This window comes from Mobula hypostoma, chromosome 13 (genome assembly GCF_963921235.1).
Source record: "Mobula hypostoma chromosome 13, sMobHyp1.1, whole genome shotgun sequence".
In the NCBI taxonomy this organism is placed as follows: Eukaryota; Metazoa; Chordata; class Chondrichthyes; order Myliobatiformes; family Myliobatidae; genus Mobula; species Mobula hypostoma.
The window spans coordinates 86857217-86877905 of NC_086109.1; the positions used below are offsets into that span (position 1 = coordinate 86857217).

The following is a 20689-nucleotide window of genomic DNA, read 5'->3' on the forward strand; positions in this document are numbered from 1 at the left end:
TATAATGATGATGCATCCAATTCATGTATTTATACACATAATGAATTATTTAAAGAACAAAAATGCTTATTCAAACATTATATTTACAATATTACTCAAATGTTACTGAAATATTAAATTCTTGACAACGACTAACAATAAACTGCAGGACAGGCACAAAACGAGAAGGAAAGGATACTCGATGTGACAAGGCAACAAGGTAACTGGAGGCTAGGACCAATGGGTGAGGCTGGCTGGTTCCTTTCAGTGAACAAAGATTGGGGATGAGGGCTGGGATTAAATAGGCTGCAGGTGTGAGTTGGAAAGTAGTGGCAGGTAATTACACAGGTAGAGACTGAGAGGTGCCTGCCAGAGACAGAATTAATATTTTAGCTTCAGGAAGCATCTACGGAAAGAGCGCCAGCAAAGTGCCTGTTTCTGTGTGGTAGTGCTCGATGCGTTTATATTTAGGGTGAACCTGAGGGAATCTTCTTCATTTCAGGGGGCGGAATGGAGTATGGCACGAGCGGCCAGCGCAAATGGTGAATGTGGGTTCAATTTCAATATTTAGGAGAAGATTGTGTCAGTTTGTGGATGGAAAGGGTATGGAGGGCTAAGGTCCAGGTGTGAGTTGATGGGAGATGGTTGAATAATGGTTTGACATGGACTAGATGGGCCGAAGGGCCTGTTTCTGTACTGTAGTGCTCTATAACTCTATAATGTTTCAGGTCAAGATGTTGAATATGTTTCTCTTTCCACAGATGCTGCCTGAACCTAGGATATTGATTCTAGTTCTTCCTCTACAGATACTGACTGACCTGCTGAGTGTTTCCAGCTTTTTCTGAGGTTGTCATGGGAACACCCTAAAATATGGCCTGCCACATTTTGAATTTGAGTGTGTAACATGATAAGAGGCCAAGCAAGGTGAGATAAAAGAAAAGACTTAATTCTCATATCAGAAGTGACAATAATTAGGGGGCACAAAGTCATTCTTACAGTAGGAGGATTACAGGAATTGAAGGGTTTTAGCCTCATTATATTAAGGATGGGGAAGGTTTAGAGAGAGTGCAGGTTTACCAGGATGCTGCATGGTAACGGGCCCTTCTGGCTCAACGAGCACACGCCACCTAATTACACCCATGTGACCAATTGACCTACTAGCTCGCACAGTCTTTGGACTGTGGGAGGAAACAGGAGCGCCCGGAGGAAACCCACACAGTCACGGGGTGAGCGTACAGACTCCTTACAGGCAGTGTTGGGAATTGAACCCAGGGCTGTTTCATCGGCAGGGTGCTCACGAGGTGTGGGGTTGAGTTAGGGGGTGGGGAGTGAGGGGGGGTGGGGGGTGAGGTAGGAGATGGGGGATGAGGTAAGGGGTGGGGATGAGGTGGGTAGGGCCTGAGGTAAGGGGTGGGAGGTGGGAGTGGAGAGGTGAGTTAGGGGATGGGGAGGGGGGGAGGTGGGGGTGGGGGGCAAGGTAGGGGATGGAGGTGTGAGGTAGGATAAGGGGGTGAGGTATGGGTGGAGGGGGAGGGGTGAGGTGGGGGTGGGGGGCAAGGTAGGGGATGGGGGTGTGAGGTAGGATAAGGGGGTGAGGTAGGGGAAGGAGTGTGAGGTGGGGAAGGGGGTGAGGTAGGGAATGGGGGTGTAGGGGAAGGGGGTGAGGTAGGGGTGGGGGCGAGGCAGAGGGTAGGGTAGAGATGGTGGACATTCACTGACCTCGCATCTGTTGGAAGCAGGACAAGGAGTGGGCCGGTTGCCGTAGCTCCACCACCCCGTTGCCGGGCTTGGGCCTCTCGAACTGCTGCGGGAGGGTGGCCATCTCGCTCTCCGGCATCCGGTCGCTCTTGATGGTCAGCGACTGCGGGAAGCCGAACATGAAGAGGGCGGAGAAGAAGAGCAGAGCTCCGGAGAGCAGGAAGCCCCCCCACCAGGCCCCGATCCAGCGAGGGTCCTCGGGGGAGATGTCCAGTTTACCTGCGGGGTGAGGGGAGCCACTTAGAGAGAGAGAACGATGTCCACCCAGCACTTTGGGCCAAACTAACCCCACTTAGGAGAGGGAGCCATAGATCAATACAGCACTGAGACAGGACCTCAGCACATTTACACACTAACCCCCATTCCAGGCCACTCCTACCAGACTCTACCCCTGCACATCACTGGGATGGGGGAGGCAACTGGGAACCCTGGAGAAGCCCACGTGATCCATGGAAGAATGTTCGAATTCCACACGGACTGCACTGGAGGCTGGGACTGAACTCACTGAGCCACTGTGAGCCTTTCTTCTGTTGCGGATCCCAGTTCGCCAATTTCCACCCACCTGGTCAGACCCCTCCTGCGTCTCACCCTCTCCTTCCCTGTAACCATGCTTTGTCCTTCTGAGATTCCTGAGCACGTCTGGTCTGATCATCGCATTGACTCTATTCTCACAGACCCTGGAAATGCCTCACTGTTACCCCTGTCCTCCTTAACCTCCCTCCTCTTCCTCAGTGTTTGCCCTCCTGGCCTGATGTGGTTCAGAGTCAAACGCTGGCCGATGTCACAACCTGTATTGTTCTGCTAAATTAAATTTGCCCCTTAAGTGCAACTTGTGTTGGTATTGAAGAACAATTTAAATGTTTTGTTAGTTCCTAGTTCTGATCGTATCAGCTGCAGGATTTATTAAAATTCCTGTTTTATCATTAACAGTGCAGTGGTTTGGGTGTGTTGTCTCTAAACTGCTGTCACAACTCCCCTCTGAACCTGATGTAACTTTCCACTGTCTTTCTCTCTATCTGTGTTTGGAGAAAGTGTTCAGATACCTTCACACCTGACTACTCCACAGAAAGAGGCAGAGTGATATTGAGCTTTCTTTAAGACAGAAGAGAAGAGGGTTGTTTCCCAGCCTAAAGCCAATAGTTGTCTTCAGTGGGGCAGGAGCAGATAATGATCAAAATTCCAGGATTACAGGGACCAGCATGGATTCCAGCTCTTGATCGCCATCTGGTGTTCACTACCAGATAGGCAGGTGAGCGCCCACTGTGTGTGTGTGTGTGTGTGTGTGTGTGTGTGTGCGTGTGTGTGTGTGTGTGAGTGGGTCTGAGTGTGCGTGTGTGTGTGTGTGTGTGTGTGTGTGTGCGTGTCTGATTGTGTGTGTGTGTGTGTGTGTGTGTCTGTGTGTGTGTGTCTCTGAGTGTGTGTGTGTGTGCGTGTCTGATTGTGTGTGTGTGTGTGTGTGTGTGTGTGTGTGTGTGTGTGTGTGTCTCTGAGTGTGTGTGTGTGTGTGATCAACTTTGAAGTTTGAAACTAACATTATAATTACGTCAAACATGAGAAAATCTGCAGATGCTGGAAATCCAAAGCAACACACACAAAATGCTGGAGGAACTCAGGAAGCCAGGCAACATATAAGGAAAAGAGTAAACAGTCGACATTTCAGTCCTGGTTATGGGTCACGGTCCGAAACGTCACTGTTTATTCATTTCCATAGATACTGCCTGGATTGCTGAGTTCCTCCAGCATTTTGTGTGTGCTGTTTACAATTATGTCTCCTTGTTTGATATTCCCTCATTAGTGGAAACATCTCGACACAAGTCCCCTTATACGTTTAACCTTAATTATGTTGCCTCATGTTCTTCTAAACTTCAAGCAATGCAAGTCTTATTTCTTCCACACGCACACACGCACAAATACGTCACGTACTGGTGTCAATGAAAACTGCGTCCACGTAGACTTTGGTGCAAAGTGATCCCAGGATGAAGCCACAGGCAGGACCGAAGACCAGGGTGGTGAAGAGAATTCCTAAAAACCAGGAGAAACACACAAACTCAGCAAAGGTCAGTGAGCTTTGCTCTCATCCTGGACACGATAGGAAGCTCCCACACATCCCCAATCCTAACCCAATTCCAGTCCCAGAGAGCAGAGCTTGCAAATCCAGGTTGATGCCCATCAGAAGTACTGTGGGAGTGCCACATATCAGAGAGACTAAATTTCTGGGGACATATTAAACTAGGGACTCTTCGCTCATAGACAGAGGAGATTCTAGAGGCTAGAAATCCAGAGCAACACACACAAGACACTGGAGGAACTCAACAGGTCGGGCAGCATTTATGGAGAAGAATAAACAGTTGTAGTTTTGAGCTGACACCCTTCATCAGGAACGGAAAGGAGCTGGGAATTAGCCAGAATCAAAAGGTGGAGGGAAGGGGAAGTGTACAATTTGGCAGGTGAGCAGTGAGACCAGGTGAGAGGGGAGGGTTGAAGTAAGAAGCTGGGAGGTGATAGGTGGAAAAGGTGACGGGCTGAAGAAGGAGGAATCTGATAGGAGAGGACAGTGGACCATGGAAGAGAGTGAAGGAGGAAAGGGAAGGACGAGGGGAACCAGAGGGAGGTGATGGCTAGGCGAAGTGAAGGTGCTGAGAGAGTAACCAAAATGGGGAATGGGAAAAGAGAGAAGGAAGGAGGGGGAAAAGTTCCCAGATGTTAGTGAAAGCAATGGATTTTATTATCTCTGAAGAGTATTAATAATGCCTGGAGTCACATGCTTTGTAAAGACACTGCCCAGAAGAAGGCAATGGCAAACCACTTCTGAAGAAAAATTTGCCAAGAACAATCAGGGTCAAGACCGTGATTGGCCACGTCATACGACATGGCACATAATGACGATGATAGATAGAGAACGCATGCAGGCATTTTCCCCTCAGGTTGGGTGAGGCTAGAACTAGGTCATAGGTTTAGGGTAAAAGCTTACATATTTCAGGGGAACCTGAGTGGGAACTTCTTCACTGAGAGGGTGGTGTAAAAGTATGAAACAAGCTGTCAGCACAAGTGGCGGATGCTGGTTCAATTGCAACACTTAAGAGAAGTTTGGGCAGGTGCATGGATAGGAGAGGAATAGAGGGGTATGGACCAGGTGAAGGTAGGTGGATCTTAAACAGACTAGGCTGGCATGAGCTAGATGGACTAAATGGCCTCTTCCTGTGGTGTAGTGCTCTATGATTCTATGAAATTCCAGTGTTTTTAATCCGCTAAATCTTAAAATTTATTACTATTAGTCTTGAATTTGCTCAATGCTGCCTGTCTGCAGGCAGCTGCCTTCTCTGTGACGTGGGGTGCTGTTGCCTCTTACTGTGTTCAGCGAGCGCCTTTGCTGTCTAACGTGGAGCTCTACTGGCACCTGGTGGTCATCTATTGTAACTTCACATTAGGAACCAATAGCAGAGTGAGGTACAATGTTTACGTCCCTGGACAATGATCAGAAACTAGCGTACTGTGCAAAAGTCTTATTCACATATATAGCTAGGGTACAGCAAGTGCTGCTCTTGTCAACGTGGAGCACAGCGTGAGTTTGTAAATCTGGTGGGAGCAAAGAATGGCAAGGGTGGAGTGCTGTGGGACAGGTGGCAGAGAAGGAGTGCCAGGACGGGGGTGTTGAGCGGGTGCAGACATACCCAGCCCTGAGACACCAGGCGAGGTCATTTGATTCCAAACGATTGGTTTATTGATCATTACAGAATGCCTCCCTGGTACTTCCCGTCCCCTCCCCTCTCCCTTCCCCTTCTCCAGTCACGGTTCCTCCCTCCCTGCCCCCTTCCCACTCTCAGTCCACAATAGAGACCCATATCAGAATCAGGTTTATCATCACTCACAGATGTAATACATAGAACACAGAATAGTACAGCACATTACAGGCTCTTCGGCCCATGATGTTGTGCCGACCCTCAAACCCTGCCTCCCATACAACCCCCCACCTTAAGTTCCTCCATATACCTGTCTAGTAGTCTCTTAAACTTCACTAGTGTATCTGCCTCCACCACTGACTCAGGCAGTGCATTCCACACACCAACCACACTCTGAGTAAAAAACCTTCCTCTAATATCCCCTTTGAACTTCCCACCCCTTACCTTAAAGCCATGTCCTCTTGTACTGAGCAGTGGTGCCCTGGGGAAGAGGCGCTGGCTATCCACTCTATCTATTCCTTTTATTATCTTGTACACCTCTATCATGTCTTCTCTCATCCTCCTTCTCTCCAAAGAGTAAAGCCCTGGCTTTACATTAGTTTTTTTAGTGTTTAAATTAGTTTTTTTTTGCGGCAGCAGTACAGTGCAATACATAGAATTGCTACAGTTCTGTGATAAGTCTCAGGCACCCTAGCTATATATCTGTGCCTAAGACCTTTGCACAGTAGTGTACCTCAAGCTGAATTTTAGAAATGCCACAAATAAAATAGACTCGTGATCTCGCTAACTACTGTGTTATGATCTTGCAATTCACTAACTGCCTGCACTGCACTTTCTTTGCTACGGTAACATTAAATTCCGCTGTAGCGGAGCGGAATGGTGGTGTAGCGGTTGGCGCACTGCTTTACAGTGACAGCGATCACCAATCAGGGTTCAATTCCCGCGCCTGCCTATAAGGAGTCTGTACTTTCTTCCCATGCCCATGCGGGTTTCCCTCTGGGCACTCTGGTTTCCTCCCACAATCCAAAAGACGTACGGGCGGGGGTTAGTGAGTTGTGGGCATGCTATGTTGGCGCCAAAGCGTGCTGATACTTGCGGGCTGCCCAGCACAATCCTCGCTGATTGGATTTGACGGAAGTGACTCATTTCACAGTATGGCTTGATGTTTCGATGTACGTGTGACAAATAAAGCTAGATTTCCTTTCTTCTTTCTCTAAATTCTGCACTGTTACTGTTTTCTCTTGTACTACCTCAATGTACTGCTGTAGTGATATGAGTTGGATGGATGGCACGCAACACAAAAGCTTTTCACTGTACCTCAGTACGTATGACAATACTAAACCAATTTATCTGTGTATATTCCAGACACCCCATCTGCTCAGACAGCAACGCAGGGGATGCAGAATAAACCTATCCGGTCAGGCAGCATCTATGGAGAGGAATGAACATTTATCCATATGAAAGGTCTTCATGCAATACACTGGATTACAAATTTTTTCAAAAGTTTAGCTTCCTTTGAATTTTTTGTTTGTTTAGGATAGACTGCTTGAAGCTGAGCACAAATATAAGGTCAGAGTACTTGTATCATGTCGGAATTTGGAGAAACAAGAAATTAACTTTGACTGAATATAATGTCTTTATATTCTGTATAATGCTTTGCAATAGGTTAACTGAACTAAAACTGTTTTGTTGATGACTTTCATTTGTACTCAGTGTCTGAGGCTTCTCGTTTAGGTGTCCAGCAATAATCAGCCCACATCGATGGATTCTAATTGCCCTGATACCGTCCCTCCATGACCGCAATGTCTTGGTGAAACCTTTCACCGTGCTCATCACTGCCAGTGCCAAGATTTCAAGAGAAAAAATCTAAATGGGAACACAGAAAATGAATTTTTAGTGACATGTTGCACTTCATGGTTTTGTGGGCTTGAAGCATGTTGTCAACCAGCTGCACAAAGTTTGGTGCTCTGTAATTGCCAAGAACATTTTCAACAACATCCTTGAATGCCTTCCATGTGATTTTCTCCGGTCCAACTAGAAGTTCTTCAAATTGCCTGCATGATTTGTGGACCAACAACAATTCCTTCCTTAATCTTGGCATCAGTTACTCTGACTTGAATTATGAAATGAAATAACAAATATAAGTAATTTCAAAAAAATGATGAGAAATTTCACAGTGAATTTCATGATCAGTAGCCCAAAATCCATAAGAAACACCCCATAGTATTCAGGAAACAAAATCGTTGTGATCCATTGATAAGAACGGTCTATTTTCCTCCAGAGATACCTGGCTGAAACCCTCCAGAATCTAGCTTGTAGCTCCAGATTCCAGCATCTGCAGTCTCTTGTCTCCATCAATGACAACAGTTGGAAGATCTGATTTCAACATTGCCTGGGAAATGCTGCACAATCGTACTTTCTTCCTGAAAGCATTGCAAGGGAACTCAAATGAATACTTGGACTACTCTAAGCCACTGAGGAACAATATTGGCACTGAACCTGAATGTATTTAAAGAGGGAGATTAGTTTTATTCATCACGTGTACGTTGAAACAATAGACAATAGACAATAGGTGCAGGAGTAGGCCATTCGGCTATTCAAGCCAGCACCACCATTCACTGTGATCATGGCTGATCATCCACAATCAGTACCCCGTTCCTGCCCTCTCCCCATATCCCTTGATTCCACTACCATTAAGAGCTCTATCTAACTCTTTCTTGAAAGCATCCAGAGAATTGGCCTCCACTGTCTCCTGAGGCAGAGCATTCCACAGATCCACAACTCTCTGGGTGAAAAAGTTTTTCCTCAATTCCGTTCTAAATGGCCTACCCCTTATTTTCAGATTGTGGCCTCTGGTTCTGGACTCCCCCAACATCGGGAATATGTTTCCTGCCTCTAGCGTGTCCAATCCCTTAATTGGGGTGGCGGGGTGGGGATACGTCTCTACCAAAGGAGGTGTAAGGCGCTCCTTCCTTACGTGACTGCTGATGCCAGGAAGACAATCTGTGAAGGGTATTGATAATGGCTGAGGTAATCTGCCTTATAAAGATACGGCTCAAGAGAAAGCAATGAGAAACCACTTCTGTAGAAAAACTGGCCAAGCACAATCATGGTCATTGTTGTGCGTCACACAACACGGCACATGATGATGATGTCATTGAAAAAGACCCACGTACCTATCCTAATTTTATTCTGCTGCAGTGTTCTCTGCTCTAAAGTAGCCCGAGTTGTGGAATGTGCCGCAGGTTGCTCCTGGACACAAGAATTGGTGATTCAGCAAGGTTACTGAACAGCATCAGGCAGCGCCCTGTCACTACCTGCTGCTCGCAGAGGGCTGTCTCTGTCGGGCTCTTGCTCCGTACGTCAAAGGCTGCGTGGGTTGAGTTGACCAGCTCATTAAAGCAGCTTCATACAGAGATGCCAGTGCTGGTCCGGACGGTAGTGTCGCAGAGGTGCTGCTTCACAGCAGAAGCGGGATTACAGTTCAATTATAGCCACAGTTGGTAGCTTGCTCACCTATGAGTCACAGGACCGTAGATTCCGCTTCTGAGGCCTGGGCACAAAATTTCAGCTGACACTCCACTGCAAAACAGTTCGTGCTGCTACTGCTTGCAAGAAATGCCAAAACTTAGATCTTGTCTTCTCTGGGTATGGAGTATCCCATTACTATTAGATATAGGAGCAGAAGCCATTTGGCCCATTCAGTCTGCTTCACCATTCAATCATGGCTGATTTATTATCCATTTCAACCCCATTCCCCATTAACCTTTGACATATTACCAGTCAAAAATCTATCACACTCAGCTTGAAATGTACCCAATGACTTGGACTCCACAGCCGTCTGTGACAATGAATTCCACAGATTCACAACTCTCTGGCTAAAGAAATTCTTCTTCATCTCTGTTCTAAAGGGAGATCCTTCTATTATGGCGCTGCACCCTCTGGTCCTAGATCCCCCACTATTAGAAACATCCTCTGCACGCCCACTCTATTTAAGCCTTTCAATGTGACATTATTTTGAAGGGGAGATTTCCCTGTTTAGGGTTAATATGTATCCTTACTTAACATTACTGAAAATAATTATTTGCTCATTTGCCATTTTAGACCATAAGACCATAAAGTATAGGAGACACATTAGGCCATTTGGCCCATCGAGACTGCTCACCATTTCATAATGGCTGATGCATTTCCCTCTCAGACCCAATCTCCTGTCTTCTCCCCATCCCTTCACGCCCTGTCTGATCAGGCAAGGACAGGAAGGCAGATTACTATCTGAATGGTGTCAAGTTAGGAAAAGAGGAAGTACAACAAGATCTAGGTGTCCTTGTTCATCAGTCACTGAAAGTAAGCATGCAGGTACAGCAGGCAGTGAAGAAAGCTAATGGCATGCTGGCCTTCATAACAAGGGGAGTTGAGTGTAGGAGCAAAGAGGTCCTTCTGGAGTTGTACAGGGCCCTGGTGAGACCACACCTGGAGTATTGTGTACAGTTTTGGTCTCCAAATTTGAGGAAGGACATTCTTGCTATTGAAGGAGTACAGCTGAGGTTCACGAGGTTAATTCCCGGGATGACGGGACTGTCATATGTTGAAAGATTGGAGCGACTGGGGTTGTATAGACTGGAATTTAGAAGGATGAGAGGGGATCTGATTGAAACATATAAAATCATTAAGGGATTGGACACGCTAGAGGCAGGAAACATGTTTCTGATGTTGGGGGAGTCCAGGACCAGAGGCCACAGTTTGAGAATAAGGGAATAAGAACCCGCTGAGTTCCTCCAGAGTGTTGTGAGTGTTGAGAATAAGGGGTAGGCTATTTAGAACGGAGTTGAGGAAAAACTTTTTCACCCAGAGAGTTATGGATCTGTGAAATGCTCTGCCTCAGAAGGCAGTGGAGGCCAATTCTCTGGATGCTTTCAAGACAGAGTTAGATAGAGCTCTTAAAGTTAGTGGAGTCAAGAGATATGGGGAGAAGGCAGGAACTGGATACTGATTGTGGATGATCAGCCATGATCACAGTGAATGGCGGTGCTGGCTCGAAGGGCCGAATGGCCTACTCCTGCACCTATTGTTTATTCTCTATTGTCTATCAACTACCGCCTTAAATATACATAAGGATTTGGCCTCCGCTGTCACCTGTGGCAACGAATTCCACAGATTCACCACTCTCTGGATACAGAAATTCCTCCTTTGTGGGAGTTTCCTGTGCACTTAATGCCATGTTATCTATGGTACAGCGATAATTGCACATCAGCTTAGTACAGGCTTTATTAAAATCAAAGTCGAGGTTTTTGTCATATGCACAGGTATGTTTCTGAAATCGTTACTTGCACAACCCTCACTGTCGCATGCACAAATGCATGGAATGCAATGAAATATCAGCATCAGAGGCAGATAACATTATATAAGCAACATTCACAAGAAAATCTTAAATTAACGTTTTGGTGTGGATGCTATAGAGAGAGTGCAGAGGAGATTTACAAGGATGTTGCCTGGATTACAGGAGGTATCTAATGAGAATAGGTTGAGTGAACTTGGCCTTTTCTCCTTGAAGCGACGGAGGATGAGAGGTGACCTGATAGATGATGAGAGGCATTGATCGTGTGGCTAGCCGGAGGCTTTTTCCCGGGGCTGAACTGGCTAACACGAGGGGGCATAGTTTTAAGGTGCTTGGAAATAGGTACAGAGGGGATGTCAGGGGTAAGTTTTTCACACGGAGAGTAGTGGGTGCGTGGAATGCACTGCCGGTGGTGATCATGAAAGCAGATACAATAGGGTCTCCACCTCATCTCTTTCCTTCTGTTTCTTTTAAGAGTCTCTTAGAAAGGCACATGAAGCTTAGAGAAACGGGGGGCTCTGCACTAGGGAAATTCTAGGCAGTCTCTGGAGTAGGTTACATGGTCAGCACAACATTGTGGGCCGAAGGGCCTGTAATGTGCTGTAAATTTCTGTGTTCTGTGTTAAACAGAAATAAAACACAATCTTTACAAGAAAGAACACAATTAGAACAATAATTAGCATCATTTTAGTACAAGGTAATCACAATAGCCATAGTGTTCCTAAACTGCAGAGATTAAGGTTGTGCAGTAGGTCAGGATTAACCAGGCGGTTGCGAATTCACAGTCACCTGTTGGATGGGTCAGGAGGGTGCAGAAGAATATGCTCCCTGAAGGATATTGCTGAGACAGAACTGTTTAATATGATCCCAGGAATGAAAGTTAATGCATGAGGAGTGTTTGGTGGCTCTGGTTTTAAAAGAATGAAGGGGGAACTCATTGAAACCTATTGAATATTGAAAGGCCTAGACAGAGTGGATGCGGAGGGAACAGAATAGAAGGACATCCCTTTAGAACAGAGGCGAGGAGGAGTTTCTTTAGCCAGGGGGTGGTGAATCTAGGGAACTCATTGCACAGACAGCTGTGGAGGCCGAGTCATTGGGTATATCAAAAGTGGAGGCGAATAGGATCTTGGTTAGTCTGGGTGTCAAAGGTTGTGGGGAGAAGGCAGGAGAATGGGGCTGAGAGAGATAATAAACCAGCCATAATATAATGACAGAGCAGACTCAATGGGCTGAATGGCCTAATTCTGCTCCTATGTCTTGTGGTCTTAATGACATAAAAGTGGGACAAAGGTAGAGAGATCTGGGTTCAGTCCATGGGTGCTGACTCTGGAGTTTGCATGTTCTCCTTGTGATCCTAGTCTTTTTCTCTGTCTTACTGGCTGACATTGTGCAATTGAGAGCATTTTTCATCCTATATACTTGAATATATTCCTTTTCCATTCTCCTTGTGATTGTATAGAAATGAATATTTCCTCTTTTTGTCCCTTTCTCCCCTTCTCTTTCTCTCACTCTGTCTCTTTCACCCCTCACTCTCCCCTCCCCTTTCTCCTCTCTCCTCACTCCTCCTCCTCTTTCTCTCCCCCTCCCTCTCTCCTCTCTCTCTCTCTCTCTGTCTATCCACCCCTCCCATTTCCTCTCTCTTCCACGTGCTCTCCCTGTCCCTTGCCCTCTCCTCATTCCATTTCTGGCTGGTCATCCTGCCTAATTCCATCACATCCTGTGGAACGGCGTTCACGTGCAGCTTTCGGAATATGGACTGCCTGACTGACATCCTGGGAGGCAAAATCATCATTCTGAGGATCACAAATCCTTCCTCGCATATTGGAGTTCATTTAAATCCAGAGATTTTCTGAATGGATTAGTGCTGGTCTATGAATCAAAGCCGAGGATTTACCCCCAACCCCTCTCCTCTCCGTGAACAATCTTCACAAGCCGTGCTCAGCTTCACTTCCCTCTATGTGTCAATCCCATTGAAGAAACTGCACAATAATGTGAGGTAAACAGCTGTTTAGAAAGACCGGAGGCTTCAATTATGACTGATTAGAAATGTAAATGTGTTTCTCTTTCCACAGATGCTGAGGGTTACCAGCATCTTAATTTCTCATTCTATACGACAGTAAATTTGTCCAATTCCTTCTCCTTGTGATTGTATGGGATTGGAATTTCATCCCTCTCTGCCCCTTCCCTCTTTCTTTCTCTCTCTCTAACCTCTTCTTTCACCTTCTCTCTGTACCCCTGTTCCTTTATCTCTCCTTCTCTACTTGCTCATTCTTCCTCTTCTTTCAGCCCCATCTGTCTCTCACTTCTCTCTTTCATCCACCTCTCCTTCCTCTTCCTCACCCCCCCCCCCAATATCATCACACTCACACCCCAATCTTCTTCTCTGCCTTACTACGTTACATCGTAGAATTCAGGGGAATTTTTAACCCTATAGAATCGCATATGGTCCTGTTCTCTCCTCCTCGTGATTGTCCAGGAATTGTGTTTGTCCCTCCCTCCTCCTTTCTCTCTCTCTGTCTCTACCACTCTCCCTTCCCTCCCCCAGTTTCTTTCCTTCTTTCTCTCTCTCACTCCCCGTCCCCCCTCTCTCTCTCTACAGTCTGTTTTCTCCCCCACTCTCTCTTTCACTCTCATTTCTTTCTTTTCCCCTCTTCCTCTCCTCTCCCTCACGCTCTCTGTCTCTGTCAATCCCATCGAAGAAATTGCACATTAACATTACGAAGACAGCTGTTTAGAAAGACCGGAGGCTTCTAATTATGACTGACCTAAAAATGCCAGATTTTTATTATTCAGAGATTATCCGGACTTGGGAATCAAAGCTTTTTTAACTGCATCGAATGCAGCATGAAATTTATCTGTTCTGCTAGCAGCTTTCTTTCTTGGAAGCCAATAATCTACAGATTCGGCACATGAACTGTCATATATGAGAGAGAGAGAGAGACAGAGAGAGATAGAGAGATAGAGATAGAGAGAGAGACAGAGAGAGATAGAGAGAGAGAGAGTAAACGAGGGAAGAAAGAGAGAGAGAGAGTGAGAGAAAGAGAGAGAGTGAGGAAAGAAAGACAGAGAGAGAGAGAGAAAGAGAGAGAGAGTGAGGGAAGAAAGAGAGAGAGAGAGAGAAAGAGAGAGAGTGAGGGAAGAAAGAGAGACAGAGAGAGAGAGTGAGGGAAGAAAGAGAGAGATAGAGAGAGAGAAAGAGAGAGAGTGAGGGAAGAGAGACAGAGAGAGAGATGGGTAGGAGGAGGTGAAAGAGAGTGAGGGAAGAAAGAGAGACAGAGAGATGGGTAGGAGGAGGTGAGAGAGTAGGGATGTGAAGTCATGTGCCAATGCTGCTTGCTGAATCAGAACATATTTTTGTTACGTGGAGCAACTCAGCAGGTCAGGCAGCTTCTATGGAGAGGAATAAACAGTTGATGTTTCAGGCCGAGACCCTTCATGAGGACTGGAAAAGAAGGGGGAAGATGCCAGAGTAAATACGTTGAGGGAGGGGAAGGAGGATAGCTAGAAGGTGATAGGTGAAGGGCCAGAGAGGAAGAAATTAGAGAGGAGAGGAGAGTGGACCACAGGAGAAAGGGAAGGAGGAGGGACCCAGGGGGAGATGAGAGGCAGATGAGAAGAGGTAAGAGGCCAGAGTGGGAATAGAAGAAACGGGGAGAGGGAGGACATTGTTTTTTTACTGGAAGGTGAAATCAGTATCTATGCCAGAGCGACATAGCCTAATGACATTTTTCAATACTAGACCCACAGTCATATAGGACTCTCTACAGGTGTACACTTAATTACCTTCTATACGTGATGGGCTTGTCCACCCCTTTAATCAGTTTAGATTTGGTATTTCATCAAAGACTGGTAAATTACTACAGACGTACCGCAGAGAGAATTCTGACTGGTTGGATCACCGTCTGGTACGGGTGTTCCAATGCACAGCATCGGAAAAATCCTCAGCCAGCTTCATCACGCTCCCTACTATTGAGGACAGCTTCAAAAGGCGATGCCTCAGTAAGGTGGGATCCATCATGAAGGAGCCTCACCACCCAGGACATGCTCTCTTCTCACTATTACCACCAGGGAGGAGGTACAGGAGCCTGAAGACATACACCGAATGCTTTAGGAACAGCTTGTTTGCCAGATGTCTGTATGGTCCATGAATACTACTTCACAATTCTGCTCTCTTTTCACATTATTTATTTATTTTTAAAAATATATTCTCATTGTAATTTACAGCAATTTTTATGCCATGCACAGTATTGCAGCCGCAAAACAACAAATTTCACAACATATGTCAGTGATAATAAACCTGATTCTAATTCCAATCCTTTCAGGTGCTGAGTTCCAAACACTTCAGAGTGAAAAGAAATGTTCTCATCTCCCCTGTAACCGTCCTACTATTCACACCGAATTCACGTTCCTTGTTTTGTTCCCTCTCTGGATCCCATTACCTCCATCTCGGTCTCCCCCAGCTTCCTCTATTGAAAAGAAAAACATCCAATCTTATCCCGTCGTTCCCCAAAGGTTGAGCGAGCCAGGTCTCATACACCTCTCATCCTCTTTCCAAATGATGAGTGGTATAGATAAGCAACACACATCAAAGTTGCTGGTGAACGCAGCAGGCCAGGCAGAATCTCTAGGAAGAGGTACAGTCAATGTTTTTTTCTGGGTTTTTCCCCCCCTCCCCCTTTTCTTTCTCCCTGGGCCTCCTGTCCCATGATCCTTTCATATCCCTTTTGCCAATCAACTGTCCAGCTCTTGGCTCCATCCCTCCCCCTCCTGTCTTCTCCTATCATTTCAGATCTCCCCCTCCCCCTTTCTAATCTCTTACTAGCTCTTCTTTCAGTTAGTCCTGACGAAGGGTCTCGGCCCGAAACGTCGACTGCACCTCTTCCTATAGGTGCTGCCTGGCCTGCTGTGTTCACCAGCAATCTTTATGTGTGTTGCTTGAAATTCCAGCATCTGCAGATTTCCTAGTGGTACAGATAAAACGGACAGCCAGAGACTTTGTCCCATGGTGGAAATGGCTCGTACGAGGAGGGATAATTTAAAGTGACTGGACAAAAGTATTGGGGGATGTCAGAGTTAGTTTATTCTATAGAGAGTAGCGGGTATGTGGAACTCTCCGCAAGGGGTAATGGTAGAGGCAGGTAGCTTAGGGACATTTAAGAGACACATGGATGAGAGAAGAATGAAGGGCTTTGCAGGAGGGAAGGGTTAGTTTGATCTTGGAACATGTTAAAAGAACTGCATTGTACTGTTCTATGTTTTAAGTAAATTTTCCCAGACCAGACATTTTCATAGATCTCCACAGCACCCTCTCCTTTGCAGTCATATCTCCTTGTGACCAGAACAGTCGCAATAATTAAACTAGTAACGTGCACATTTCTTCCATAACTTCTTGGATGTCACTGTATACTTTAGAAAGTAAAGAGAAACACTTTGTGCTCCCTTTTTGATGATCTTATCAACTTCTCCTGCTACCATGTAAGGATCCTCAGGCATGTATTCACAGATTCATCTCCCCCGTGACTACCTCTAAGCCTGGAGCTGGTGATTTTTATCTAATGGTGTATCATCACATTTACATTGGCAAGCCATCTCTCCCCCACAGCGAGAGAAGTACACTTCTTCATCTTTCCCCTTCTCCATACCCTTTGACCAATGTCACTACTTCACAGGCCCTTTCTGGACACAAACAAGCTTTTGTAATTCCTAGATTTCAAGAGACTAGAGGAATTCAGCGGGTTCGGAGAATCTGCTGAAGAAAATGCGAAGCAATATTTTGGGCCAAGACCTTCGATGGTTCTAGGCCTGAACTCACTGGAATTCAGAAGAACAAGGAGAGATCTCATTGAACACATCGAATGGTGAAAGGCCTTGACAGAGTGGGTGTGGGGAAGATGTTTCCTATGGTGGGAGAGTCTAAGACCAGAGGACACAGCCTCAGAACAGAGGAATATCCATTTAGAATGGAAGTGAAGAGGAATGCCTTTTGCCAAAGAGTGCTGGATCTGTGGAATCTGATACAACAAGCTGCTGTGGAGGCCAGATCATTGGGTATACTTAAGGCAGAGGTTGATAGATCCTTGATTAGGATATGGAGAGAAGGCAGGAGATTGGGGCTGAGAGGGAAGTGGATCAGCCATGATAGAATGATGGAGCAGACACGATGGGCCAAATGATCTAACTCTGCTCCTATAGTTCTTATGATTTTATGGTCTTTATCTAGCCTCCTAGATTGATTGTGAAACCATTTGGTGTGCTGAAGGGGGGCATAAAAATTGCTATAGAGATACAGGACTTTCTCATTACTGTTTTCTTTTTCCACACCACAGATGGAGATGGGAAATAACCAAAATGCCAAGCTATTGCACAGCTGATAAGAGTTTTTGGGAATCCCCCATTAAAGCCACGCTATCCAGAATTCTCCAGAAAGGAGGGGTAGGAAAATGGCCAGAAGTACCGACACCATTTCTACTTTGGACAACCAGGAACTCAAGACGGTCTTCTCACTGAAGACTGATCATCAGTGTGATAGGCAGCAGGCAATCCGAAACAAAAACTAGTTTGTGCCTTGAATATCATCTTCCAAACACTCTTAGATAGGCACAATGACGAAAGAGAAACGGAGGACTATGTGCCGGGGGAGGGGGAGATTGATCTTGGAGTAGGTTAGAGGTTGGAATAACATTGTGGGCCGAAGGGCCTGTACTGTGCTTTACTGTTCTATATTCCATGTTCTAACACTTCACTTACTTACTTCCGTACTGCCCGTTATGCTGCCGGTGTTTAGGGCAGCAATGAAGGACCTCCATCTCTGGCGGTGTTCAGGGCTTTCTTCATCATGTCCGTAGCTTCCTTTCGGTTTTCACTACTGACTGTCATGCAAGTCCCGGGTGGAGACTCAGGAACACTGTCGCACTCAGATGTAGAAGGATTCTTCATTGCTGTTTCCGTAACAGTTTTGTCTTACCAGTCAGGGTGGTCAGCCCTGGGCTGAACCCCTGAACCTGGAGGCCCGGTGGGCCACTCTTATAGTCTGGCCTCTACCCTTTGACCTGTTTGGCTACCAAGAGCCGAAGCATAAAGCCCTGACTCCAGCCAACACGGCTCTCCGGGTCACTGAAGCACACAAGCCTCCAAACCATGACAAGGTTGTGGTCCTCTTGGAGGTACTTCAATTAACACAAGGCAACTTAACAGCATACACAAATGTAGCAGTTATCTTACAGGACTAGATGCCTTGGCTGATGTTCCAGAGACATGGGTTCATGTTAGGTGGGGAATTTCATTTGTGTTAATTAACTAAATCTTGTATTTAAAAAAAACTTAATCTTAGTAATGCTAAAACTATTGGATTATTGCAAAAACCCATCTCATTTACTAATTTCCCTCAGGGAAACAAATTTGCTGTTGTTAGTCAGATTCACTTAGATGTGATCAAGTTCCACCAACCCATTTGGCTCTTCATTGCCAAAGTGCTTGGTGTATTCACTTTAAAGAATTGACTCGACACGAAGCTTCGCTCTCCTCCAAGAGGTCTCATTGTGTCAGCATCGCATGGAAATTAGTCATTACGGGACACAAAGTTCTTCTGATTGGCACGTCTGTCCGGGTAATAGCAAACTCAGCTTTGTTTCCGTGAGATGGGCCATTTGAATTAATTGGAGGTTTTGGCTGAGCCAAAAGGAGCTGCCGTTGTTAGGGCTAGTTCTGTTTACTTCCTGGTTGAGGAAAAGACAGGTAGGGGCAGATGAGTCCATGGCCAGGTCAACTATGATCTCATTGAATGGTGGAGCAGGCTCGACTGGCCAGATAATAGACAATAGACAATAGGTGCAGGAGTAGGCCATTCGGCCCTTCGAGCCAGCACCGCCATTCACTGTGATCATGGCTGATCATCCACAGTCAGTATCCAGTTCCTGCCTTATCCCCATAACCTTTGATTCCGCTATCTTTAAGAGCTCTATCCATCTCTTTTTTGAACGCATCCAGAGACTTAGCCTCCACAGCCTTCTGGGGCAGAGCATTCCATATATCCACCATTCTCTGGGTGAAAAAGTTTTTCCTCAACTCCGTTCTAAATGGCCTACCCCTAATTCTTAAACTGTGGCCTCTGGTTCTGGACTCACCCATCAGCGGGAACATGCTTCCTGCCTCCAGCGTTGTCCAATCCCTTAATAATCTTATATGTTTCAATAAGCTCCCCTCTCAGCCTTCTAAATTCCAGAGCATACAAGCCCAGTCACTCCAATCTTTTGACATATGACAGTCCCGCCATCCCGGGAATTAACCTTGTGAACCTACGCTGCACTCCCTCAATAGCAAGAATGTCCTAATCCTGCTCTTATTTCTTATGTTCTTATGGATTTGTAAGACTGGGGTTCAATTCCTGCATTGTCTCTAAGGAGTTTGTACATTCTTCACTTGACCATGTGGCTTTCCTCTGGGTGCTCTGGTTTCCTCCCAGAACCCAAAGACATACGGATTGGGGTTAGAAAGTTGCGGGCGTGCTATATTGGTGCTGGAAGTGTGTGGGCTGCCTATTCTCAGGACTCACTGTATGTTTTATATAATAAAGATAAACTTTATCTTTACAATAGCGATTCCCATAAATATCCGGCACTGCCTTCTGTTGAAGAGAAAGGAATAATTTCTCAGTCACAGTTCTCTACAGTCAACCTGTATATTTCCACTTTTCAAAGATTGAACATCAGCTTTATTTGTTGCATGTACCTTGAAACATTCAAACATACAGTGTCAACGACCAACACAGTCTGAGGATGTGTTGGGGGCAGCCTACAAGTAGCACCATCTTCTGGCATTAACATAGCATGCCCACAACTCACTAACCCTAACCTGTACATCTTTGGTGTGTGGGAGGAAACCATAGCACCAGGAGGAAACACACTCAGTCACAGGGAGAAAAGTACAAACTCCTTACAGAGTGGCGGGAACTGAACTTTGATCGGTATTCGGTGATCACTAGTGCTGTACAGCCATTGCACTAACCGCCATCCCACCATGCTTCCAAGGAGAGTGGGGGAGAGACAGAGAGAGAGAGAAAGAAAGAGGAAGAGGATGATTGTATTTACCAGGGTCATACATGTGATAGGGTTTTAGTCTTTGCTTGTGCTGAATTGAGTTCTTGATGCAAGGAACCTAAGTCACAACTTTTTCGTGCAGAGGATGGAAAGCATCTGGAACGAGCTGCCAGAAGAGGTGGTTGAGGTACATTAACAACAATATTTAAAAGATACTTGGGCTAGGAAAGACTTAGAAGGACAGAGGTCTAATGAGGGCAAACAGATCTAGCTTAAACTTGGTTGGCATTGACCAGTTGGGCTGAAGGGCCTGTTTTCATGTTCTGTGACACCATGAATTGGAGTGTCATGTTTCAGATGTTAGACAAACAAGCACAGAGGGGCAATGGCCTCTGCTGAAGATTAAATCTGATCTGGGTAGCTGGTTAGATTTCAGTCTCAGTCCCAACTTGGGCAAGGCCAAACTTTAGAGAGATGAGACAATCAGTTATTTAGTGATGGAGAGATGCTCAAAACTGTGGAAGATACCGGGATGGGCGAAGAGTTTCCTTTGCGAGGACAGGATGGGCGTAGGCCCTGTCACTAAGCTGGACAGAGTCACATCCACTTTCAAAAATACTACCTTTTCCATCCTATAATCATCACCACCACATGCCTTTCCCCATTCAGTGCCTTTCAGTGTTCTGACGGGGTGATTCCCTCGACATTGCCTTGGTCCATTCATGAATCTTGTTGTCATATGCAATCTTCCCAGGAAGCTACAAGAGATGCATTATCTATCTTCTTAGCTCCTCCTTTTCAATCAGAATCAGAATCAGGTTTAACATGTTGTGAAATTGGTTGTTTTGTGGCAGCAGTACAATGTAATACATAGTAAAAAAATCTATAAATTGCAATAA

The 20689-nt window shown here is 45.8% G+C and overlaps 1 protein-coding gene across 2 annotated transcripts in view; it reads right to left on the reverse strand.

Annotated features, from left to right (window-relative positions):
- Positions 1-20689, reverse strand: part of slco3a1a (solute carrier organic anion transporter family member 3A1a) — a 231223-nt gene that overhangs the window by 50068 nt on the left and 160466 nt on the right. Inside the window, exons 3-4 of one of the 2 annotated variants that reach the window (XM_063066547.1) lie at positions 3661-3759; positions 1699-1956 (exon numbers count right to left, since the gene is read on the reverse strand). In XM_063066547.1, the coding sequence (XP_062922617.1) occupies positions 1699-1956; positions 3661-3759 (357 nt within the window). The remainder of the gene's footprint in view (positions 1-1698; positions 1957-3660; positions 3760-20689) is intronic. The other variant, XM_063066548.1, reaches the window with a different exon arrangement.